The 27,459-nt window shown below is 40.8% G+C and overlaps 1 protein-coding gene across 4 annotated transcripts in view; it reads left to right on the top strand.

Moving 5' to 3' along the window:
• The window catches only part of agrn (agrin), a 247,953-nt gene that overhangs the window by 160,138 nt on the left and 60,356 nt on the right, over window positions 1-27,459 (top strand). For all 4 annotated transcript variants that reach the window (XM_089013232.1, XM_089013247.1, XM_089013225.1 and 1 more), the window contains 8 exons: window positions 2,393-2,614; window positions 8,085-8,282; window positions 8,951-9,151; window positions 15,625-15,767; window positions 15,871-15,976; window positions 21,837-21,947; window positions 23,626-23,790; window positions 25,556-25,699. In XM_089013232.1, coding sequence (XP_088869358.1) covers window positions 2,393-2,614; window positions 8,085-8,282; window positions 8,951-9,151; window positions 15,625-15,767; window positions 15,871-15,976; window positions 21,837-21,947; window positions 23,626-23,790; window positions 25,556-25,699 — 1,290 coding nt within the window. The remainder of the gene's footprint in view (window positions 1-2,392; window positions 2,615-8,084; window positions 8,283-8,950; window positions 9,152-15,624; window positions 15,768-15,870; window positions 15,977-21,836; window positions 21,948-23,625; window positions 23,791-25,555; window positions 25,700-27,459) is intronic.

The following is a 27,459-nucleotide window of genomic DNA, read 5'->3' as shown; positions in this document are numbered from 1 at the left end:
GGAGAACAGAAGTCTTCATTCATGTTCTCACTTTCCATCGCTGTCACGTTGAACTTACGGTTCAGTCAGTGGAGCGGCAACAACAATGCCTTGGCTGATCTGCCAAAGTATTTGCTGTGCAGATGTTCCCATTCGGCTGTCACTTTTCATGAATAAATAACTTGCAGCTTTTGGTTTATTGGTGACAGGAACATGCATGCGCTGTTGCCTTTTAAGCATTTGGAAGTGAGAAAATAATGAGAATTGCTTAACAAAATATAAATACATAAAAAAATAAAAACTTTGGGCATCTGGGAGAGGAAATGAAATAATGTTTCAACGTCTGACTGTGCAATACCAGTTGTTACCCATTGGGAAAGCCATCTTTTTTGTCCCTAACATGCTCTCCCAATAATAAATCAGGCGGAAATTTTGCCCCAAGGAGGAGGTAGTGTAATAAAAACATTTAGGAATAGAAATACTTTCATCTTTTTTTTTGTTACATAGGGGACAAATACGTTATCGCAGGCAGCGTTTTCTTGTAACTTTGTCTGCTGAACTTTTGCACGCGGGCCGAAGTTAAGCTTAATCTTGCCCGCTTTGAAAAGGGTTTCAGGGGACTCATTCATTTTCAAAGCTAGCCTGAATTCTGCTCGTGCCAAAGAGCTTATGTGTTTATGTGCACCTCCAGCGTCTCTCATCATTTCGTATCCGGTAGACCGCGTCTATGAAATCTCAGAAAACCCCAAAACAAATTTTCAACGCTAACTTTTCATTAACTCATTCACTGCCATTTGCCGAATTTATTCAGGAATTGAAAACATGACATAATGGACCATTCCCGAATTTGTTTGTCTGTTTTTTTTTCTTGCGGAGGGTGCAGATAAAGCGCTGATCATATCTATGGCAATGTTTTTCTCTCCCATGAGGGGGCAGCATTGTTTTTTTTTGTCCATGTTATCACTTTGTTACAGCTTCAGCTGTTGTTAAAGCGCTTTATAAATCAATATGTATGTATTGTGTTTTGTACAGCCGCCCCCATTTCAAGCTCCGACAACTGCAGACCCATATAATTTAGGAATTAGCTATTTTTTTCCTGATGAAAGAAGAGAGTTTTTTACACTGAATTGAATGTTTCGGTAGTCCTAAAACTCAATATTCTGCGGGTTCTGCTATTTAAGTGAAAATGACAAAAACCTTGGCACTGGAGTGGACTCATTTTTGCACATCGTCTGGCAGTGAATGAGTTAATAAGGGCATAACATGCTCATTATGTCTAAGTTTTTCATGCAGCGTGGCATTCGTGTTGCTATTAGCCTCCGAATGTCACAAAAATCAAAGACTCCAACAACGCTAAGGAATGAAGCGATTTTTATCCCTTTATGGGATATGTTTCCGACCAACAAAAGCAAGGAAGAACAAATCAAGTTAAAATGAAGACCTGAGTCGGTCTGAGGCTTCACTGGCAATTTTTCATCAAGATATATTTTCCACTCTGCCCTATAGACGCACCACATTTGGCAGAGAGGTCCATCCTTCATGGCTGAAAGCTCTGATGAAAGTTGCCTCTCACGTATTTCGGATGCACAAGTGCACACCGACCCGCCGTCACACCTCAATCTAATACTTCCATGGGCTCGTAAGGTTTTAAAGAATTGATGTGGAGTCAGGGGGAAGGAGTGGCGGGTTCCGATCAAACGACTGTTCGAGTTTCGTACTCTCCTGATCAACTCAGGCTATGTCTACCCCGCCTGCACTCATTTCTCTGAGAACCGTCGGCGCCGAATCCAGCCTTCGTTTTAATGAAGCAGTGCTGGAGTGTTATTGGGGAGACTGGAGCAGACACCTCCCTGTGATGTTCACATTTCATATCAGCCTCTGCCCAGGAGCTTGCCGTTTTTTTTAATTATTAAGCAGAGGTCTCTTTCTTCTTTCTTTTCCTTATTATTGGTTTTTTTAGTTATTATTTCTGTCTGTTCTCTCTGGCTGAAGCCATGGCTCTTGCTCGGATTTTAAAGGCAGCCTTTGAAGGGGATTTCATAGATTGCTGGCAATGTCAATTAATCCCGATGCTTACTTGGTAGCGCAACCATTGTTCGTTGGCTTTTTTATCACTGCTATGCCACAGGGCAGCTTTTGTTTGTCTTAGCTGTTTGAGTCTACTCCTCAAAGATTTAGGATAGACACATAAGAAAAAACAGGCAGGAAAATGATGCATCATAGTAACAAGTGCTTGTCATATTTACTCCTTGGCTCCCAACATTCATTTTTAACAGTTCTCAGAGTAACTGTACTCTAAATTGTCACCCCTTTTGTCTCTTTTCGCCTAAGACCATTCTCCAACCTCTCTCTGAAATTACCCATCACTGTTTCAAAATAATAACATTTTGTCTTTTGGGTTGTGGACCTTCAGATCTCCACATGCCGAGTCCCTGCTTGGATAAGGTGTGCCATCACGGCGCAGTGTGCGTGGTGAAAAACAATGAGCCCGTGTGCGAATGCCTGCAAGCCTGCCCTCAAACATCAGACCCGGTGTGTGGTTCTGACGGCAGCAGTTACGGCAGCCCCTGTGAGATGCGAGCGATGGGCTGTGCTCTCCAGAAAGCGATCCACATCCAGCATAAAGGGCCCTGCGGTAAGTCTCTGCATACTAAAATGATGAAACAAAACACATGCCAGGACCCCATTTAGAAACTCAGAGAAGCGTACATCATTCTGTCACTTGGCAGAAAATAATGTTGTCACTCTTTGTCCAAGTATGGACTAGAGGTCGCCGATTGATGCCATATTCTATTTTTGGCTTTCTAACATTCCAAACGGGTGTCAGAAGTGAAAAAAAAAAAAAAACTACATTATTGCCAGACATGCAAAAATGTGTCGACTACAGTGCCAGAGTTTTTGTCTTTGTCACTTGAATGCCAGGACCCACATAATATTGAGTTTTGGGACTACATCAACATTCAAAACAGTGTTAGAAACGTTAGACTCTCTTCTTTCATCAAAAAAAGTTAATTCCTACATTATATGTGTCTGGAGTTATATGAGCTTGAAATGAGGTTGACTGTCCAAAATACAATGCAATACATACATATTGGTTTGTATAGCGCTTTAACAACAGCTGAAGCTGGAACAAAGCGCTAACATGGAAAAAATAAAAATTATGTCCCCTTGTGGGAAAGTAAAACACATCAATTGTCACATTATGACGTACTGTTTCACAGGTATGGGATATCAATCGCAAAGATGTTCTTTCACACAAACTCTTGACTCTCGCTGACTTTCTGTTGGCTTCATTCTTTGTCTGACCTTTAAGTGTCGTGTTGCACTTGAGTCCCAGTCAAAGAGAACACACAGCATACTTGTGTGTAATTGGCTACATGAGTCACTTGGCATTATCTGGCTGCGATGGCGCATCAGCTAATCATTAGCACACGGGAGACAATGGAGTTTCAAGTTGAGCAAATATCTGCAGATCTACTTTTCAGACACACAGTCCCAAGAAGAGATTTACAGCTTTTTAAAGCCACTCAGTGAATACTCTCAATGCCATCTTGGCAGGCCAATTATCCCACAGGCTCCACTTGTGATTCAGTAGTTTCTTTCTTTTTCTTCTTATTTTTTTTAAACCTCTCAATTCTCTCTCTTTCTCACACACCAACACACATGTGGACATGTAGCTAAAGTACGGCAGCTATCGTGCGCCACATTGCAACCCCTTCCTACAATCCCCGTACCCTCACTCAATATCCCATTCACAACCTTTTATTTGGATAGCAATTATGTGTGGAGTTTCGCATGTTCTCCCCTTGCCTGTGTGGGTTTTCTTATGGTACTCTGGTTTCCTGCACATTCTAAAAACATGTATGGCAGGTTCATGAAACATTCTAAATTGCCCTTAGATGTCACTGTGAGTGTAAATGGCTGTACATTTCTGTGTGCATTAGTGGATGATTGGGTGATTTGAAAAAAATATTCTGCAGAATAATATCAATACAAGAAGATTACAGTATTATCACTTTTGAGGCGTGGTATCACTTTCACCTTAAATTTGGAACCACCTTGTGTGATTTACTTGGCTGCTTATTGAGCATCATGAGCAAAGGTTTGATGTTTTCCATGCACTGAGTATATAAAAGAAGGATTTTGTTGTTGAGGTAGAACATGGATTACTCACCCCATGCCTATGGAAAGCATCAATCATATTCCATTGCTGGTTCTCTATAAAAGGAAAATTGTGTCACTGGTATCATGGCAACAAGAAATGAAACGAGCACTCACAGATTTGACACAAATGGTGCCACACCACAGGTAAACGCCATGCATTGGCACTCAAAGAAAAAATTAACAATTGTTTTGTCGACACAGCAACGGTCCAGGGAAAATTCAGCCCAAAAGTGAATGGCTGTCTCTTTACTTTTTGACAGTATGGCCATTAAAAAAATCTCAGCCATTGGTTTATCTGAAAATAGCCATCTGCGGAACGATGGCCGTGATCATGTGAGTTATTTTTGGGCTGTTTGCACAACATCATTCAGCACAATCACCAGTGATTCCTTGTAATCCCCGTGAAGGCTATTTCCTCTACTCATAATGTTTATGAGGCAGAAAGGGAGATGCAGAATTAAATAGACAGTGGGACATCGGTATACAAACAATCTTCTTAAAATACAAATTTTGAACAAAATGAAGGACATGTTACTTCATTCACGCTATATTTTTAGTTCGCCAACTACATAGCTAAGGTTGTGCTATTTTTCTTCGCAGCACATACGGCAAGTGTGTCACACATTGGAGGCATCTTTTTTTTCTAAATAAGTCCTTAGTATGGCTGTACATAAATTGGAGGGAAAAATGCTGAAAATAGAGGAATCATTTCGTCGACATGTGTTAATGTCGGTGATCTTGCTGCACAGCGGGGTTTTAAATACTTTTATAGTGTTTTTCTTGACATTAAAATATGTTTCATAGATGCACGCAAACAAAGTGACAATTTAACAGAACAAAATATCCGAGCAACTTTCCCTTTCTTGGATTTTAACGTTATTTAATGTTATCTTTCACATTGCAATGTATACGGCCTCTTTTAGGATCTCTACAACTAGCCCAAAACAAACAAATATATATATAATGTAAGATAATACAATATTGGATGCTAATATACTAAATATGCTGCACACTGATATCCCAGCAAATACATTATTTGCATGGAACAAATAACATTTTTGAACATACGTACCACTCTGCTCAATCTTTGGTTCCGGTGAAAAAGTTTGAAGTAAAAGTCATTTTCAGCATGATTGCAGAATTTTGAAAGTGTATCGACAGCAGATGTTAGAAATAAAGATTTCCTTATAACTGCATAAAATGTGGCACCTGGGCCAAAAAACTGTCAATTAAATTTTTGGTGAAAGCTACAAATGCAATTGAGCAAAGTGACTCACTGAATAGTTGCTTTCTTTCTCACAAGACCTGCAGTACATCAAATATATTAGAGCAGATTTCAGAACAACTTTTTATTTGCTATGCAGCATTTATTTGCTATTGTAGTTTATGCTTCGGGCAAGAAATTGAGGTCCCAAATCTTTTAAAATATTGGCTACTGTTACAGGTGTTACAGGAAATTTATTTACAGTAATTCATCAGGTACTAATCCAAGGGAGCACTTCCCATCCACCACCGTCCCTATAAAGTTCACTTTGGCCTCCTCTGTATGTGTGCGTGTGTGTGTGTGTGTGCGTGCATTTTAGACTCCAGTATAATTGTATTTCCATCCCCCAAGGGCTGTAGACATAAAAAAAAGTTAAACGTAGAACTCGGGTGCAACCTAACCTGACATTCGTTATTATTTGACAGATTTCAACTCACCAACTCTACCTGTTCCCTTAAAATCCAATTGCCCCCTGGCATTTTTAATGGTAGGCGACCCCCCACCATGTCTCGGAGGGTTGGGATTGGCATACTTGGTTAATAGACACCTCAGCTGGATATAACATTGACCTCAGAATTGGGGTCGTTCATATGGCTTTCGCCAAACAGATAGAACTGAGATGCCTGAAAGACGTGAGAATAGGAAAAAATAACAACCTGCGTCGCGCCAGATTTTTCACCCTCCCGCTGGTTTTAGAAATGATCCACACGGTAGAAGGTGGTATATAGGTCGCACTAACAGCATGACGAAACAGGATGAGGGATAAATAATCGGGAGAAAACCACATAGGGAATAATTGGTATGCTTTTTGAATAGATATGGATTATGTACGTCTGTCACATGGTAACATATAGACAAAGAAGCAATCAGAAATCATGTTCATGTTCGGCTCTGAGAGTGTCACGGTTTGCAAGGTTGTGATGGCGGTTGTGGAACCCAAAAAAGCAGGCAGGAGGGAGCAGCAGGTTGTATTTCAGAAATTGTATTAAAATAAAGTCAATAGGTGCTGACAAAATGTATTATTTAAAATAACTGTGGTAGTGCTCAACGTTAACATTAATGGTTTTCCGTTCCTCATGAGTGCTAAAAATCCAGCCAAACGATCGGAATGAAAGTCAACTTGCCGGGTCCATAGGCGAAGTTACTGCTAGCTAGCCTGCACACGGCTCATTAGCTTCCACACTTGCTATGCAACATACTTCTCACAGAAGTATATTGATGCTAACGTTAACATGGGGCTTGTTAAAATGTCACTGACATTCGACTGTTTCATCGATGGTATTGTTACATTGCAAATTAGAATCAGGACTTTTTCTCTACACAAAGGTGAATCCTCCGGTGCATTCAAGCTGAAGTGTACTTTGTTTTTACTCGTCGGGCTCATTTAAAGGGCCGTTTACCTGTTTCAACTGACGGCTATTGACCATCATCCAATCAAAATTGCGCTTTCCGCCAACCTAGGTCAGTGCCATCCAATCAAAATTGTGTTTTCAGCCAACTGCAGCCCCAATAGAAAATGAACAGAAAAAAGCGAGAATATGTATTTACATTTATCGGTGAGCCAGATGCAATCATCAAAAGAGCCACATATGGCTCGTGAGCCATAGGTTCCCGACCGTTAGCCAGGAAAGAAGACCTTAGTGTCCCCAAGTCGAAATCTTATTGGTTAAAGTAACAGTTTTATCAGTACTTATTTTATGCTGTGGGGCCTGTAGAACTGATTGTGAAGGCGTCCAGGTAGATTGCTGGCCCTGGTAACCAATTTGCGGAAATGTCATTGATTAAATGCTTCAATACGAAAATACACATCTGGAAGCAGCACAACAGGAGAAAAGTAATGAAAGGAAGTTAAAAGACAATTTGTAATCATTTCATAAGAATTCATGGACAAAATATAATTAACACCAGTCTGTGATTCAGATATTTTTAGGCCAGCAGAGACGGTCCACCATTGAATGTGAATGAAGCTGTTTGTGTGCTTCATGCAAGCGTTGTTACCCGAGCTGAAGCCTAATGCTCAATCCGGATGGCTTGATGGTTCTCAGGAGCAAACATAACCCTTTACAAACTCCAAAATTGTTCGAAGTGATCCCGTGGACAGCTCTGTTGTCAGTACATCTTCTACACATACAGCACGATTATATGGACTTATCAGCTGCTCTGAACGAGCGACAACCGTGTCCAATTATCCATGGTGATTGTTTGGTTAGTTTGTGTCGGGCTATCATCAACAAGCAGCCTCTGGGACAATCTATTAAAAATGCTCTTGAGAATGATTCATGTCGTGCCCGGAAAATTCAACACACTTTCTATTTTCTGACTTTGAGATTATTTATAGAGCCCAGGTGGTTGCAAATGTATTCAGTGATGCCAGCCAGCCCTGCTCTTGGGAATTTTCGGGCTTTATCTTTTTTTAAACTTCTTTTTATTCTTTTTCCTCAGATCTGAATGCCAATCTAGCAAAATATTTGAAGTACTTTTTTTTATTCTTGTTTTATTTTTAAAGTTCTTGTTCAAATGAACACAACTTGCCTCAGGTAGACTCTGGTTGTCTGTTACCATAAACACAGAATTTATGTTTTCTTCACTCTTTGCTGTTGCTTTCCTTCAAAGTAAACCACCTTTTGTTGTTAAAAATGTTCTTGCCTTGCATTTATTTGGTTTTCTATCCTTATAGATGAGTCCTGCGCCAACTGCTCTTTTGGGGCAATCTGCGATGCCCAAAGTGGTCAGTGTGTTTGCGCAACAGAATGTGTGGAGTCCCACCAGCCCGTATGCGGGAGCGATGGCACGACATACACCAGCGAATGCGAGCTGAATGTGCGGGCCTGCAAAAAACAGATGGACTTGCGAGTGGTCAGCCAGGGAGAGTGCAGTAAGTAATGTACCCTTTTTACTCGGTGTATGTGATGGAGAATAAGAAGTTGTGTTTAAAATCCTGTGCTTCGCTGGCCAACCAAACAATAGGCCCACAGTCAAGGCGCAGATGGCCACAGTAAATCTGAGTGAAACAGACACAGCCCAGTTAAACTGTTACCTTTATCTGGAAGATCTGGCCGTGGAACTCCCTCACAGGAAGGAGCTCATTAGCCAGTTACAAATTTATCAGTTCATGGAAGACAACCAATTAAATTACAATGTATGTATGCTTACAGCTGTTGGTGCTCAGAACGTCCAGAGGCGTTGTATTATAATCAAGAAAACTAGGTTTTACTAATGTATCACTTTAGTTTGCATGTACTCTCAATAAATAGCTTGGCAGAGCGCCGCAGAATTCAGACGTATGTCATAGATGACTACGTTTCCTGCCGGCAGTAGGGACAATCTTTCTGGTTCCGAGTCTCTGTCCACAGTGTCCGACTGTCCTATCTCTGACAGTATCAAACAGAAAACTGTTGCGTATGAATTGTGAAGGGGAAAAATAATTCTGATTGAACGAGCAGTCCAGTCGCTATAATATATTCATTATCAACAAATATGAAAATATTTTGTCATGGTGGGTTTCACAAATAAAGTCCATCTCTAATGTGATGTATTTTTCAGAAACTTGTGGCAATACTGTGTGCGCCTGGGGCGCCCGCTGCATCCAAAGTAAATGCGAATGCCCACCGTGCTCCGGTGAAGCGTTTTCTCCAGTGTGCGGAAGTGACGGCACCACTTATGAGAATGAGTGTGAACTCCGTCTGTCCTCCTGCGTGCAGAAGAAGAGAGTCGAAGTGGCGAAGGCCGGCAGTTGCGAAGAAGGTAGGAAATGGACTTTGAAATAGCGTCATGATGTGAACCAATCGGCCGTTGAAGAATGGGTAATCATCTTAATCGGTTGACCTCTTGTATAATATTCAGTCATCTGTGTGTTTTTTATTTTTTTTTGCTAACGGGCACACATACCACCCGCCGCATGCTAATATACTGGAGTAGAGAGAGAATGATCTGGAACTGTGTGGCCATAAATAAAGCCTATCATGGGGAATGGCAATTAATTCTGCCTGCTTAAAGATAGGTTAGTTGGACATTTATAAATAAGTTGGACACACTTGGATTCTTTTGTTGTTGGATATATGTGATTCCAGCGCATGCACCATGCTGTTTTGCATCTAAAAATATGTTGAAACAGAAAAAGAGTATTGCAATCCCTCAATCAAAAAAAACAGATCAGTTCAGTTTATAATTACAGTAAAGTCTCGTTATATCGATATTCAAGGGAGTCTGAAAAAATATCGATATAACCGGGACTATCGATATATCCGACCCTGTTTGCATGTAATTTTCTCCGTGCGTGCATAGAAATAGTATCGATATAACCGGGACTATCGATATATCCGATATCGATATAACGAGACTTTACTGTAGCTTGTATTGTTCTCATCTGCAAGACAAAAAAGGAATATAATTGTGACCTTGGCATCGACACAAATAACTGACATCCCCGCGATCGGTGTGTTTTTATGTTATGGAATACAAGCTTCAAATGTCATTTTTTTCAGTTTTGTGAATCAATGACTTTATAGGAGGGACAACTAAATTAATTTTGTGGAGGATTGGAAAGTACTTTAGCTGAAATATATTCAACTGCAGAATTTTATGTATGTTTTTATGTGTGTGGGTTTTCTGTTTTAATACCTTATGCCTTAACTTCTGTTTTGTGTGTAATAGAATTTATTGTCAACAAACGGGTCTATTTTAATGCATCTTCACTGCAGCTTATATGGTGTGTTGTTTTCATGAAGCATCTATGTTAAATAGTCCATTCTAACTGTACCATCTGTTTATTTGTAAGATTTAGTGTTGATTTTATGCTTGGTTCAGACAATTTGGGTAACGCCGCGTGTTCTCTTTACAATTACATGGGAGTTGCTTCAAGCGGAGAAGAAACATCTTGAAATCTGAAAAAAAAAAGATTTAAACATCACTCGTCAATCTGGTGACTGATGGTTGTGTTGGAACTGTGAGATGATGGTTCAGCGGCTGAAAACCGATCAATGCACTCACCATTATCAGTCCTTTTTTACTCAGGCATGGCAGCTATTGTAAGACGACTATCTCGTTTACAGTCCCACATTGGAAAAGCACAGCCAGAAACGCTCTGACTGAATTATTATAGAAGCTCTACTAAACACTTACTCTTTCCCAGTACGTTTTACAACATTCTCAAGGCTATAGCTCAAGTCAGTTGCTCTCATGTTGTGTTATATTTTCAATGAATTACATCTAATTCAGTGAGCAAATCATATCTGGATCAGCACCGACAGAGCCGAGCAGCAATATCACATTCCCTTCCTCGAGTGTGACTCTACGGGGAGCGACGAGCTGTCCTCTGGCTGTCACGCAGATGGTACGACGCCGTTCCTCTTGTGGCTTGTGGGTGATCACAGCAAGCAGACAACGTGCGAAGGGGAGCAGATTACTCCTGCCAACAGGAGGGTTGGGAGGTAGCCGCGGAGAAGAAAAGAGGGGGCAGGTGTAGCATGGTGCAAATAGACACGAGATGAATCCACTTCCATTCTACAGTTTGCCATGGGTGTTTTTTTTCCTTGCTTTTTTTCACACTTTTTCTCCGACACCCTCGGTTCTTTCATTGCCATTGTCTACCACATTGGCCCGAGGCCTATGAAGCGACTCATGATGCCAATGCCTCTTGTGGTAGATTTAACATCAGTTCATTGACTGAGAGTGACCTTTTTTGTATGTAGAGCATGAAAAAATGCGCACGTCTGTGTGCGTGTGAGTACGTGTGCATGTGCATGTGTGTGTCTGTGTGTCTCCCTTGACACACGTTTCACACACTGCCATTCATCTACTCCATCCATATTGTCTGATTGTGGACCTGCATCAGGCAGAACAACCTTTGCCTTCCTCCCCCCCAAGGATCCCCACAGTCGGTCGTGTTGCCTGATGGTTTAATTCTTCTATTGCATTCAATGCGTAGTTCACACTGTCCCTGAGCATCCTCCACTTTTCATCCCTTGCTCATTTTCATTCAGAGGCTTACACAATAGAATCTTGTCTCTTTTTTGTATGTTCGCTCACCGCCGCTGCCTGCCTTGTCGCCCACTCTAGTCCTTCTCCATTTTGCACTATTTTCTAAAAACGAAATAAAAAAAATCTGCCTTTTGTAAAGAAAAATGGTACAGACAGTACTTGAATTGGCTGTGATCGATAAGGTTCTACAGGAAGACGCATGAGGCCTGACTTTTTGTTTGGTCTTTTAAACCTATCTGTAAGAAATGCACAAGTAATACACAGTTCAGAAAAACACATTGCTTTCTTTTTAGCATTAGCATTTGGTCCACAGAACTGCCTTCTTTCTGTCCGATATTTTTTCACAGTCAGTAGCAGTTTTAATTTAAAACAGTCGAGCCGTGTTTAAGACATATTTATCCACTTTTTATACCTCAAATCTGTGATAAGACCAACGCCAATGTATTTTTTAATATTCCAAGGGCGCCATGCTTGAATTGCACCTTGTTTTCACTCAGCTTTAATTTAGCAATAATGAAAAAAATTACAGTGTCCCCTCCGTCCACCTTACAGGAGAATTTATCACCTGTTTAATTTCACACTTGGATTGGCAAGGCTTTAGCATCTATTCACCACTTGGGAAAAGTAGCAAGAGCGATGGGAGCGATGCATAACCTTTGGTGGAGGGTGAACAGCTGCTGTTACGTAAAATGCTAACGGAGGACATTCACTGAAAATTAAAACAATGTTCTTATTGTCACACTATAACAATGATATGTTATCAAGGCCCTTTTGAATGTTTGACGATAGCCTGTATGTGCTTAGCTATCCTATACTGTACTATATGAATCTCTAGTAGCGCTTCAGTTTACTATTAAAGCTGAATTGTATGTATTGGAGCAATAACAAACAATTACGGGCATTCGCCTTTCACCGCTAAAACGTGCTGTCCGTGTTTTTTTTGGCCTTGACACATTGCACGTTAGACATGAACAGCCTGGCTAACGTAGTCGAGCAGACATTGTCGCACTCACATTGCCGTCTATGATTTTGTTGTTTGTCACTTTGACACGCTTGGAGACATTTTAGACAAAGACGTCCTCTTCTATTATTGAGATTGTCAAATGCTCCAAAAATGATTTCTTTCTCCCTTCTGTGTATTTTGTATGCTATTTATTTCCATTCCTTCTCCTCACCGCTGATTCGTTTCCATTGAGTAATGATGACTGGATGGGCAGTGCAGAGAGCTGATGTAGTCCTCTTATTAATTGAAAGGTTCTTCAGCTGCGTGGTGGTCACATCAGAGAGCAAAAGATAATTAGGAATCCCCCGTTTGCTTTTCACTTTTCAATATTCCATTCCCGTGTCTTATCTCTCCTATTTATTTGTCTCTGAGAAGGAGGCTTGAGCGGAATACCAATTGGCTTCGTCTGCATTTCTCTTTTACTGTGCACTGCTGAGCTTGCTTGCGTATGCCGGCGCAAGGGCAAGTAGCCAACCCTGGAATGCCTCTGCTGTTATTCTATTCTCTTTCTGCTCATTTGACTTGTTATCGAATGTACCCTTGGAGAATGTTGCAGAACTTGAGAATGTCACAAAATAGAAGGTCGACCTTGCATGATGGCTTTTGGTACCCAAGTAAGTATACTGGTATTCATGTAAGACTGGCTGAATATATCCTGACAAGACTTGGGTGTGCGTCTCTAGGAATGTTTGTGGATTTTGTGCATTCGATGGGCTCCTCCTTGGCAAATTCACCACCCCACATGGAGCCTCATTTATTAGAGTGCTAACAAAACATCCCAAATTTGCTCATAGGACTAGAAATCTACATTTATCAAATGTGTGACACCTTGTCATATGCACACCAGGAAGTAATCTGTGTTGATAAATCCCACCTGTTCCCAGCTCCACGCTCGCGCTTGTCTAGCCTCATTTGCATTGAAGCGCCTGCTATTGACCATATGCGGTAGCGGCAATCCCGTTAAGAAATCCATAAACATGGCCAAGAGGGCAAAGAGAAACTGCGAGACCAGCAGGCCGTGGAAACAAGCTGTTTCAATGATGAGCAGTTTAGACGACGGAGGACTGATATAATACAATCATGAAAAAAGAAAGATGATATGGCACTCAAACAAGATTTTTTTTTTTATGGTTAACCAGATGATGGCAAGTTATTAAGATCCTCGTTTTGCAACATGTGGACATGCGATGTCATTACTGTACACGCATAACCAGCATGTCTTTTTGTTTTAAGCGCACATCCACCGATCTTTTCCGTAGATTGGGTGATTCTTGCATTCATTTCTCCAGGCCATTGACCTTGTAGATGATTTGTGCATCAATTGAATGAATGATGTCTTGCTCACGTAGCAGAAATTGGTGTGCAATGATGCTTTCAATGAATGCGTTTGGGTATACCTCGTTTCATTGTCTGTAAAAGCTTTTTCGTGTGTAGTTTCATTGTTCTCACACAAAATAGGGCAAGCACAAAATTCCTTGTTTCTTGACAGCACTTTGATGTAATATGGATAACTGGGGTTACGGTGATCCAGTGGTGAACGCATCAACCTCACTGTGCTGAGGTCGTAGGTTCCTAACCTGGTTGCAGCCTTCCTGTGTTGAGCTTGTATTTTCTCCCCGTGGGTTTTCTCCAAGTACTGCAGTTTCCTCACACATTCCAAAAACATGCATGGCGGGCTGATTAAACACTCCAAATTGTCCCTCAATGTGAGTGTGAGCGTTTGTCTTTGTGTGCCCTGCGATTGGCTGTGTACCAGTTCAGGGTGTACCCCCACCTTCTGTCCGAAGACAACTGGAATAGGCTCCAGAATGCCCCCGTGACTTATGAGGATAAAGTGGATGAGGACAATGGATGGGAGGACGGATAGAAGGATTGGATTGGCGGATGGATGGATGGATGGATGGATGGATGGATGGATGGACGGACGGACGGACGGATGGATGGATGGATGGATGGATGGATGGATGGATGGATGGATGGATGGATGGATGGATGGGTATATGCTAGTAACTGTATGTGTCCTGCATTTTTCCAAAATACAGCTGGATAAAAGGTAATCTGGACAGACTGCACTGGCCAAGTCGCACACCTCGATTAAATTTTTTATTCATTCTTTTTACTGTATTGAACACTTTTGGAGATTTCACTTTTCTTTCTGAAAATATATTAGTTTCATATAAAATTTCTTTTTCCCCACGGGTGCTTGTCTTGCAACTGCATCTGATAGTCCCTCCAACCTTTCCAAGCTGGCTTGCTTTCACTCCCTGCCTTCACAAGAATTCACCTTATTCTCCCTCAGGAATTTTACTTGAGGTTTGTTGTTTCCCCTAAACGAGTCCCCAAACAATCCTTCAGCTTCTCTTTCTTCCCTCTTCGTTGCCGGTTTTAAGACTTGAATTTATCGCCGCGTGCTAAAGTTTATACTGCAGCTGCAACAGCACTTTTGTGATCCCACCGGTCGCCGTCATGGTCTGAATTATGGGGCATTGTTCAACATATGGCCAACCCGAGCACCTCGTTGACTTATAGAAGTGAACCCATAACATTTCTTCCAAGGTCACAATGAAAGCCCAACAAGGACAACTCTTTGAACTGTCTTTGCAATATTTCACTGGAAATTAAGAACTCAATTACCTCAATGTTGTATTTATTTAAATTCTCATATTTGAAAGCAAACAGCTATAAAATACGCCTTTCCAACATTTTTTTGCCGCACTGTTGGAGGCCAAGCTTGTTTCTGTGGACTCTCTGAAATCAGTGACAAGGAGCTTGATTTGTTAAAAAGATATATCCCTCCTAGAAAACAAATACAGTATTAATCCACCCCAGAGGGTTGAATTTAGGATGTAAGAAAATGCTTTATGACTGTACAACTATTCTTGAATGTCTTAAAAGTAGGAGAAGTTGTCCCGCCATTACTTTTGTTGAACTTGAACTCAAGTAATAGTTGTATTAAGTTCATCCTGTCTATTTGATATCTAATTTAAAACAGATTATTTTCTTACATACAGTATATTTTAGGTGTTCAATTACCTGACATGTTTCGGCTTGTACTTCCGCCTTCGTCAGATACACTGTCTGTAAGAAAAGAATCTGATTTAAATTAAAATTGAACTCAAGTACTTCCTCTTTGCCGTAATATTATCAAGACCTTGACGTGAGTCTTACATTGGCTGGTTACTCACCTGTGTGCATGTTTGGAAATTAACTGAATTCTATGATCGTCTTCTTGCAGACTGTGGATCAGGAGGGTCGGGCTCTGGTGCGGAGAGCTGCGAACAGGACCGCTGTCGCATGTTTGGAGGCTCGTTGGACGAAGACGCCGAGGAAGACCGATGCGTGTGTGACTTCACTTGCCACACTGTGCCTCACATCGAGGTAATGATTGTTTCCTCGTCTCCCTTGTGTTTGTCTTGAGGGTCTGATGGCCTGTTACACATGACAATTGCATCAAAATAGTTCATATGTGTTTCACATGTAGGTTTGTGGCTCGGATGGGAAAACTTACAGCAATGAGTGCGAGCTGAAGAAGGCCAGATGTGAGAAACAAGAGCAGTTGACAGTTCAGCACTTGGGCTTGTGTGCAGGTCTGTATGTCCTCTCAATGCATCTCCAGGAGTCATTGTCATTGACATCTCACATCTCTCACTCTCTCATGTCATCCATTGATGGGGCAGGATGAGTAAATGCCGACAGTGCTGGAGTTAGAATTGTGTCTGTAAAAATGTGTTCTTGCGTAGTATTTGGGATTTGAAGTTGGGTATGTGTCGTAACGGGACAGGAATTCACAGACAAATGTTGTTGAGAAAAAAAAATATGATAATTTGTCAATGAAACGGTTTCTCCAGCCGTCATCTGTACTTTTTGAAGGTGTCGGACGTTTCGCTTCTTATCCAAGATGCTTCTTCATCGAACTAAAGTCTTACTGGTAGTTTCGGCTAGCTATATACTGTAAAGTCTCGTTATATCGATATTCTCGGGAGTAAAAAAAAATATCGATATAACCGGACTATCGATATATCCGATCCTGCGGCATGTAAATTTTCTCCTTGCGTTCATAGAAATAGTATCGTAATAAGCAGACTTTAGTTCGCTGAAGAAGCATCTTGGATAAGTAGCGAAACGTCCGACACCTTCAAAAAGTACAGATGACGGCTGAAGAAACCCTTTCATCGATGGACCACTCCTGTATGACTGAGAGCTTACACAGACGTATCATAAATTGGTTTGTTTTCCGTTGCAACCCCACGGCTCACAAATAAATTGAATTTGTTCCTCATCTTCTGCTTAAATATTAGACCTGTAACACAATTTATAAACACAAAGCTTTCTATTTTTACTTTTTGCAATTGTGTGGTATAATTTTTCCACACTTCACACCAATGGAAGAAAACATTTTACGACATGAACGGTTTGCACTGACTCTCCTACGTAGGCTTTACAGTAACTTTGGTTCCTGACTTGAGGATCAACGCCCTCTCGTTGTCTGGGACTGCGTTAATGTGTTAGATTTGTCGGATCAGCGGCCTAACCGCATAGGTCACCGTTGTCTTCTTTCCAAAGTTGAATTGAGTGCACCGTTTAACGTGTGTCTGGAAGCAGAGCAAAAAGCAAAAAAAAATCACTGAAGGGATTTCACTTAATCATTTCAGCCTGTTTGATTCCCCATGGGAATAAAAGTGAGTAAGATGGAGAGAGAGGGAAAATTGCCCATGTTTTCACACCCATCCCTTGAGGCCTCTTTGGGCTCTGACTGTCACGCTTTTCTTCCATCCATGGATAATCAATGGCCTTTTCCAAAGTCCCCTCAATGGGCTCTCCTTTCCCATTGGTATCCAACTCACATGTTTTTCACTGGCACTGTTAAGAAAAACTTCATTTAACCTCAACTACCAAAGAAACATCGAAACATGCTCGCCAGAGCGTTGAAAGACTGGTTGGGTTTAAATTACTATATATTTTAATTTACCAATGCCATTCCTGGTCCAAGATTTCTGGAGAAATTCAGTTGTTACTAGTTTTGTTTTCTTAAGAGGTCATTGTATAAGTAAAATATAAATTCAAATATTTGGCATTGTGTAATTTTGAAATATTATTCTATATTATTATATTAATTAATATATATATCTAATATTATTCCGAGTTACTTCCGGTTTGAGTGAATGCTGGCGCGTGTTGCTGCCGCTGCTCACCCACAGAAAAACTTATCCTGTGACTTTCGATGAGAAGGTTTCTTCAGCCGTCATCTGTACAAAAGTGAAGGTTTCGGACGTTTCGCCTCCTATCCAAGAGGCTTCGTCAGCGAACTAAAGTCTGACTGGTCGTATCGGCCCCATTTATATATCCCTAATGTCCAGACCTGGTGGCGCCGGACACAGCTATGATAGGTCCCTACTCTCAGGTTGGGGGGGGGCGCGGGACCCCCCCCCCTGTGGCCCCACTGATTGTTCCTACATTCCTGACTAACGTCAGCATTGCGAAAGTTGCCTAACCTGTTTTGCCTGAGCAGGCTATTGTATGAACGATCCAAATTGAACCTCACACCACCAGACCGGTTTAATGAAGGATTTTGTTGTTTTATAAGAATCGCCTCTTTTACCCCCCTTTCAAACCATCTATGTTCTTTCGCTAAGATTTTAACCTCATTGTCGTCAAATGATGATGAGGGTCGTTATGCTGATGAGGTGATACCGGGGGGAGTGGGTGTAATAGGCCAATCGTTAGTCAGGAATGCAGGAACAATCAGTGGGGCCACAGGGGGGGGGGTCCCGCGCCCCCCCCCAACCTGAGAGTAGGGACCTATCATAGCTGTGTCCGGCGCCACCAGGTCTGGACATTAGGGATATATAAATGGGGCCGATACGACCAGTCAGACTTTAGTTCGCTGACGAAGCCTCTTGGATAGGAGGCGAAACGTCCGAAACCTTCACTTTTGTACAGATGACGGCTGAAGAAACCTTCTCATCGATGGACCACTCCTGTACGACTGAGAGCTTACACAGACGTTATCCTGTGACTGTAAAGTGACCTTGAGAGTTTTGAAAGGCACTTAAAAATGAAATGTATTATTATTATTATTATTATTATTATTATTATTATTATTATTATTATTATTATTATTATTATTATTATTATAAATATTTGGAGAATCCACCTCCATATCATTCATTGACCATGGCTGTAGAACAAGGATGTCAAACTCAATTTTTGCTGCGGACCCCGGTTTCCTCTCAGGGGTCGTTATGAATATGGGGAAGCCATTAGAATGCTTAATGCCCTCCACATATTACATACAGAATGCACAATGAATTAATAAATAACTGTTTTTTTTATTTTCAAAGTCAAAAATAATGACTGTTATTGTGGTTTACATGGAACGATTTGAAATTTTGGTTCAGAGAAGAATCATGGTATTTCACAAGTTTAATTTGCTTTCACATGCCGAATAAAATGATGTGGTGGGCCAGATTTGGCCCCTGGGCCATGATTTTGACACTTCATTGAAAGGATGTTTTGCTGCATATTAAAAACAGTCAAAATCAACCAAAATTAATCAAAATCAGTACAGAACAATTAAACATGACATACTGTCCAAAATGTTACTTACACAGAGCATTAATCACAAGTTTGCAAAAATTTTAACCAATAGAAAAACTGTGAAGAATCGGACAGTGAATTGTAATACTAGTCATGCGGTGTTCAGAAAAATGAAGATTGAGCCATATCATATTATTTGTATCCTTATTTTCTGGTCATACTGTGGTTCCGTTTTTACATACCTCACCAAAATCTACGTATCTGCTCAACAAGTTGTATCGACAAGGTTGCGATAGCAATGCAGCGGACCAAGACAGCATAAGAGCATGTCGCAGAGCGGAACCAGACAATAGCAAAGGAAGGGTAAAAATCCTTGAAGGGCAGCAAGAACATGTAAACGTAAAAGTTCTGCTCGACTTAATCGGCTCAGTAGAGATCGCTAAATTGAGCTGAGGAAACTGGCTAGTGAAATGAACCGTGACCATTGCCCATCACTCGAGCTGGAAAGCACTGGAAAAGGAGCAAAGCCAGTCATCAGCATTAGACTGGGGCTCATATTCACACAAGTAACCAGTGTGATTTATGACCCTTGTATCTTCAGCTCCACCGACTGTAAATGAGCAGCCAAGAAAATACGATTGAGATGGAGAAAAGAGGGAGGGATTTCTATTTTCTGTCTGTAACATTTTATTTTGCTTGGGAATGAATGATGAGATTGTGATTGATATTTTTGCCGAAAACGAATGGATTGGCTACCTAAGACATAGGTAGGCCACGCACTGGGAAAACCACAACACTCTGTTTTACTCACTGATATTCTTTCATTTTCCAAATGGAAATGCTGTACTATAAATCACACAAAGTGAAAGGGGAAAAAGTGGCTTTATCACAGGCTAAAAGTAAGAAAATGGTTACCCTCGAGCAGGTGCAGCGATGCACATCAACATCATTACTTTGAATCTTTTAGCCCGTCACTTTTTCACAGGCACTTGTTGCTAGGCACATTTCAACTCCTGTAACTACTACAGACAACAAAAGGTATTCTGAAATTGGTCGGAAGTACAGTATTTTCCGGTGTATAAGGCGCACCGGAGTATAAGGCGCACCCACAATGAATTGTGTATTTTTTTTTTTCATATACAGTGATACCTTGGCTTACGAACGCTTTAGCTAATGAACTTTTCGCCTTACGAACGTTAAAGTCGCGAGAATATATTCTTTGCATACAAACTATTTTTTGGGAAACACACGGAGCGCCACAATGTGTGGTGTGTCATTCGCCAACGAGCCGGTTCTTGGAGCTCCTAACAAGGCGCTGAAAATGGCAGCTTGTATTTTTTCCCTCTATTCCCCGCCCCCAGCCTTAGGTTAAAGCCGCATGTGATTGGTCAAGATCTGTGGTAGAGGAGGGAGGAGACACACGCAGCAGTGAGCGGGGGCAGGGGTTACAGAAACACACCCGCACACACACACACACACACACACACACACATGGAAGGGAGACGACAGAGCTTGAAACAAAAAATAACAAAAGTGAAAAGGTCAGAAAATGGATAGAAAACAATGAAATTTGGACTTGTTTCAACTTTATTGATAGTTCAAAGGCAGAGGGTAGACTGCAATGTTAAAATATCTCATCGATCAGGCTCCACAAATAACCTGCACAAGCCATCAGTATAATTTAAAGAGAACCTCCAAGCAAGGGAACCAGCTATTAATGAAGTTTCTAGTATGTCTGCCTGCATCTGTTGCTGTTGCAATATCACAACTTCTAAGATGTACAACCCAGAGCTACTTGAGACACTTTATTCAAAATGCTTCCATCAGGCCATCATCGACCATCACAAAGGTAAATAAAATGACTTTATTATATAGTACAGTTTATTTATTTAATTACAATACCATAGCACATTTATATTACATAAAATAAGGTATAGTGTGTGTAGTTTTAAGGCTTGTTTAGTTAATTATGTTTTATGGGGACCTGGAACGGATTATTCTCATTTTAATGGTTTCCTATGGGAAATTAATGTTTGTAATACACACTTTTCACCTTACACACACTTTCTGGGAACCAATTAAGTTTGTAAGCCAAGGTATCACTGTACTGTATAAGGCGCACCGGACTATAAGGCACTCCTTCAATGAATGGAAAAAGTTTCCCAAATATATTATATAAATATAAAAATGCTTTCCAAATTGAAGTCACACCACATTATAAGGCGCTACATTAGCGGCTCTGGTTACGCACTACTTCTTCTACAGGGGGAAAATGGAGTCGGTAGGAGGAGTTGCGAGACTTGTTGTGGCTCAATATGACTTCACATATAAGGTGCATTGGCGTATAAGGTGCAGGGTCATCTTTTGAAGAAAACCAAGGCTTTTGGGTGCAATACAGTAATATAATAAAATAAATCCATCACAGGTAACACATGAATGAGTCTGGTTGGGCCACCGAACATAGAAGGAACCTGTCTGGCAATGCCATCGTATTATATGCAGCATGCCTGTCTCTTTGAAGATCTGGAGAATGCTGAAGGGCGGTATTTCCAATCCCGTTATATCTGACAGGAACGAATGAAGAGAACATGCCTTCAAGTAGGCAGTAAATGTCAGCTCCACCATTTTTTTTTTTCACTGAAGGGAAAAGTGTCATTTCTCCCTACCCCCTATTTTGAGCTATTGTTGAGGAAGTCGCACATAGATTTTTATTTCTCCTAGTCGACCAGTAGCCCCCCACTTTATATGTCTTCCCCTTGAGCCAATCTCATTGATGCCAAAGAATGTATTGTACTAAAGCGATTGTATTACCATGCCTTTCCGAAACAATTTTTTTTCTTCTTTTTGCTCGCGGTGACATCCCTCATCTTTTTTTTTCCTTTTTGTTCCCTATCTCATATGTGATTTCAGCCACATCAGTGCCGGAGCCCGCCAAGTCCCAGCACTGCTCTCTGTCTGTGTACGGATGCTGTGCTGACAACTTCACGGCCGCCTTGGGAGTCGAACTGGCTGGCTGTCCGAGTGAGTCCTCTTCTATGTCGCATTATCACCCTTTGTTTTATGTGGCGTTCGATTGTAAAATCCTGTTATTTCATCAAATTATGTTTGTGAGCAGAATTGCGCAAAAAAAATCAAGTCTTAACCTATTCCTACGACATAGGTATGGATTCCATTAGCTTGATGTGTCACTTAAAGGACAACCGACACCTCCGGACAAGTTGTGTCCATAATTTGTAAAATCACTTCAAATGACTTCTACTGAGCTTATTTTACAAAGATTCCACCACATATAGCTATATTTTACGTTTCAAGACTTGCCGAATATTCAGGAAGTCTTGTTTTTGAGTTGGTGAAAATTCCTGACGTGACGTCACGGAGGGAACGCCCCTGAGCAAGAAAGCGACACACAATGCATTTTGGGTACTTTGTTTGGACTGAAAATTTTGTCTTGATGGTGAAATTAAAAGGAAAACACATAAATAATGTGATGGTGAATGGTTGTGTGTTGCACCAAGACTACTATTTGGTACTAGTTGACACAAATTCCCAGCTGACAAATCAGCCCATTTCCAACAAAGCTTGGGCGCCATCTTCTGCATTTTCTGGGTGCTACATTGCTGTCATTGACGGCTCGAATTGATATGGGAGGACTCCTTTAATCGATTGCAAACATTTATGCTTTCCTCTTCAGAACTATATTTAGAATCATATTCATAACTGGTAGAGAAACAAGAAAGCATCTTCTCTGAATCTGAAGCCATTGTTTTGATTCTCGAGCAAGGCAAGACGTCTTGCCGTGACGTCACGACTGGGGCGGGACTTTCTGAAAGAGGTTATTTCCGGTTTGATTTTGAAGTCGCTTTTGGAAACTTCATTTTTATTGGTGTTTTTCATTTGATTAAAAATATCAGCCTGCGTGTTTTGGGTATTTTAGATGTAATAAAACGTTTTTCTTATGTCAGTTAGGAAACAAAAAATGGTGTCGGTTGTCCTTTCAACTATATACTGCTCTCACGTTTTGGTCCTGCTGGTCTCTGAATGCTCTGCACTGAGTTGCAATCACAGTCACATTCACAAGTCTTGAAATGCATACAGTGTAAAAATGTAGGAAGTAAATCTTTGGATGGAGAGTTAAATTTTGCACCTCACAAAATGTCGGTGAGGATTTTAAATGCTTTCTGCATGGAGCCTTTCCACACTCAATCGAAGGTGGCATATTAACGTCCAGTCCACATGTGTTGCTTGGCTCTCTTTTTGTATTTTGACATTCTTTCTGTCCAAAAGTACAGTTATCTCACTATTGAATATAACTACCCCACACCACTAGGAGATCACATATTTAAAAACAAAAGTTTGCTGTAATTTATTGACAGTGACACCGGTTATGCCACTTTCCCTTTCCACCAGAAATGCAGATAGCATTGCTGTGCGTGAGATCCCTTGAAATAGGACAAACATCATCAATTGTAAATACATATCTCGATTTTTTGAGTGAAGCATGTGTCTGGAAAAACAAACAAACAACTCAGATTTAGTCAAGATTTAGCTCACTCTCTCCACCATCTATTTGTGAAACATTGAGGCTCACTAAATCCTAAAAATGTCCTTTTGAAGCTGGATTGTGGGTGATGAAGGACCAGAAATAAACAGTGTAGTGTTGAGGAATTCATTTTGTCCTTGTTGTTGTTTTTGTCCTCAGGCACATGCCAGTGTAATGTCTACGGCTCCTATAAGGGTACATGTGACCCAGCCACTGGTCAGTGCTCTTGTAAACCAGGTGTCGGGGGACAGAAGTGCGACCGCTGCGAGCCTGGCTTCTGGAACTTCCGTGGTATTGTGACGGAAAGCATGAGCGGCTGCACACGTAAGTGTTGTTGTGGGGTGGAGGGGGTGGGGAACATCTTTCATTTTGAATGGTGAACATGCAATTTCCATAACATTTTATTTGAACATTGTTTTTAACTGTAGTATAATTGGTTTGTCAAAAAATAACTACACAAGCAGTTAATCTGGTGTTAGCTGCCTATGTGAAAGTTAGCTGATAAATAGCTAACATGCTATACGCACCACCACACCAAACTGTCCACCCCCTCTGACAATGCTTAGTCTCAGCATTCAAACTCAACTTCAACTTGTAATGGTGATTAAAAATTCACTCACCATAAACTTGTCGTCAATATTTGCAGTGAGCGCCATAGCAAATGAGCTAGCTCGTCTTACCTGTGACAAGATTACACCCTCTAAAGAAAGTGTGCCTTGTTACTTATTGTTGTTATATTCTTGGAATGTTATTAACGCACATGCGAGCTATTTCAATTTGTGAAACGGAACAGCTTTTATAAGAAAGTACAAGAGCACTGTCATTTTTTTTCACATTATCTTTATTTTCGATTCATTAATTCATTTTGTGTAAATTATGTAATAATAATTGTAATAATACATTGCAATAGCAATACATTGGGGAGACTAAACAACTTCTCAAAAAAAGACTTTATCAACATCGCAGTGATAATACTAGTGGGCCTCAATCGGCAGTACATATGCACCTAAAAGCTAGCAACCACTCATTTGACGACAATGAGGTTAAAATCTTAGCGAAAGAAAATAGATGGTTTGAATGGGGAGTAAAAGAAGCTATTTTCATGAAACAGCAAAATCCTTCCCTAAACCGTAATGGTAGGGTGAAGTTCAATTTGGATCGTTCGGACAACAGACTGCTTAGGCAACATATCATCATTGGAGCCGCAGGGATTAGTCCTCTGCTCCCCCCAACCTGAAAGCAGGGACCAGTCATAGCAGAGTCCGGCACCGCCACGTCTGGACAGCAGGGATATATATATATATATATATATATATATATATATATATATATATATATATATATATATATATATATAGGGCCGAAACTACCAGTAAGACTTTAGTTTGCTGACGAAGCTTCTTGGATAAGAAGCGAAACGTCCGGCATGCACCTTCAGAGAAGTACAGATGATGGCTGAAGAAACCTTTTCACCAATAATAATAATAATAATAATAATAATAATAATAATAATAATACATTTCATTTATAAGCGCCTTTCAAAACTCTCAAGGACACTTTACAGTCACAGAGCTGCTCTTTTTTTACAATACATGTTTTTTTTTCACACTGGATTTTGACGCATAATCACAACCAGTTAATTCTATTTTAAAATGACTACTTAATTTTTTTGGCCAACCTGATTTTGTCCGATCAAACTGAAACCAAGAAACATCCATTTATATTCAAGCAGTCCTCTTCGCTCCCACGGGATGCCGTTTCCTGCACCTGAAATGTCAACGTTCAGATGCTCCTATAGCCGAGATCATTTCTCGTCAATAAGCTGGGATGTGCCTCGGCTTCTCTTAACAAGCATGAAAGGGATGTACGGCAATACTCAATCCCCGAAAGACAACGAAGCGCACACATCATTGATTTCAGGAACACGACGGAATTACTGTCGCACCCTCAGGGTGATTGTCTTTTGTGAAACGCCGGCCTTCCTCTGTGGCCCAAAGAATGAGTGAGTCACAAGACAGTGACCGAGCTCAGTTCTCATCGATCCATCCCCTTTTATCAATCCTTTCTTCTTCTCTTTCTCCACGGGCAGCGTGCAACTGCGACGCCGGCGGGTCCGTGCGTGACGACTGCGAGCAGATGTCGGGTCTGTGCTCTTGTAAGGCCGGGGTGAAGGGCATGAAGTGTAATGTGTGTCCAGATGGAAGCAAGATGGGCATGAATGGCTGCGACAAAGGTAACACAACGGGCAATTACTGAAACAAAACTGAATCTTGTTGTTTTACTGGGGATAACTTTGTGTCTCACGGTGGCCTCTACTAGTCATCAATAACAGGGAAGACAATCCTGCAATGTAATTTTTAATGACACATTACTTGTTAATTGTTTTTATTACCTCCACTAGGGAAGTTATTTTCATCTGCACATAGCAATGTGATATTTTTTTAACGTATAAACCATGTTTACGTTTGTTCTTTTCATCATATCTTACGCATTATATTGTTAATTCTGGCATTCTGTTAAAATACTTGTAAAAGGATGACATTATTCTTAAGGATTGTTTTTCCTTTCATAAAATAAGAGGTGATGAACTAACACCATTATTGTAATGAAATGAGAATTTTTTTCAACAGAAAACATTTATTTTTGAGTATGGCAGGATTAATGTAAAATTGAACAGCCTTAATCTTTAAAGGACAACCGACGTCACTTTTTTTTAATATTCAGCACGATTCTTAAAACGTAAAATATAGCTATATGCGGTGTAATCTTTGCAAAATATGCTCAGTAAAAGTCATTTGAAGGCATTTTACAAATTATGGACACAACTTGTTCGGAGGCGTCGGTTGTCCTTTAATGCTTTAGGATGTTATTCTTGGAAGATACAATGTTCTTGTCACGCCATATCCATTCCAATCAGAGCTTATATAAAACAGTCCAACGCCACAAATTTACTTTGTCAGCAAAGTGAGCAACATTTTAAGGCAGAATGATTCAGCCCCAAGATGCATAAAAAAAGTTGCACTCAGTAGCTTGACTTCTGTTCCATAGTGATGCAGCATAACAGCTTTATGCGACTTCACCGTGTTTATTTGGGCTCCACTAATTGAGCCCAGTCTGCAGCGATCAACACCTTCCTGACATTCAATCAGCGTTTCTTGACTGTCCTCGTGGCTCACACCCTTCAATAATGTATAGACATGCAGCAGAATGTTTTTATCTTTTCTGCAGCTGACTGCAAGTCCACGGGATTCTGCATTGTCATGTCTATTTCATCATTTTCAAACTTTCTACTAGTTACGTTTTTCATTTCCGTTATAGAGGACTTGAAACTCTTTAAGACTGTTTTATTTAATCCCGCCCACATTTCCAACCTCATTTGCGGTATATTATGATCAGCCATATCAAACTCAGCTCTGCGATCCAATAAGACAACCACATCAGTATTTCAAGTGATATCATTTGGTGTATTTATAAGTGTAATGAGGTTGGACACCTTCTTGGAATCCATTTAAGTTATACAATTTGCTTGAAAAAGTTGATTGAATTTTTGTAGAAGAGGTTGGACGGCCTTGGTTTAACCTTGTTCCAAATGTTTTCCCTTCAACATATACTACTCCTATTTGTATTTCTGCATAAGGACTATTGATTCTTCAGATGAATAATGAAAAGAGGCTGGCTTTAAGTAGGTTGATGGAAAAGGTTAGCTCCTGCTAAGGGGGCACGCAGCTGTTTGATTAAGATGCTCTATCAGCTATTGACTGCGAGTCAAAAGCTGAATCAAGTCAACAACGGGGCGCACCGGTGTGGCTCCCCTCCCAGGTTGCCATGTCAGATGAAAAGACAAGGCATCGGGAGGTTCAGGCGCAGGATGGGTGAGAGGCGCTTCAAGCTGCTCTGGGTTTGCGTTATCGTGCAAAGGCCACTCGCTTCTGGCCTGTTGCGTGCACGCCAGGCCCCTTCAGCGAATGCAGCAGTTAACTTCAAATGCTTCCT

This window comes from Hippocampus bargibanti, linkage group LG01 (assembly GCF_051943395.1).
Source record: "Hippocampus bargibanti isolate YZ-2025 linkage group LG01, ASM5194339v1, whole genome shotgun sequence".
NCBI classification, from domain to species: Eukaryota; Metazoa; Chordata; class Actinopteri; order Syngnathiformes; family Syngnathidae; genus Hippocampus; species Hippocampus bargibanti.
The sequence above is the reverse complement of the archived record's forward strand: the minus strand, read 5'-3'. Positions and strand labels throughout refer to the sequence as shown.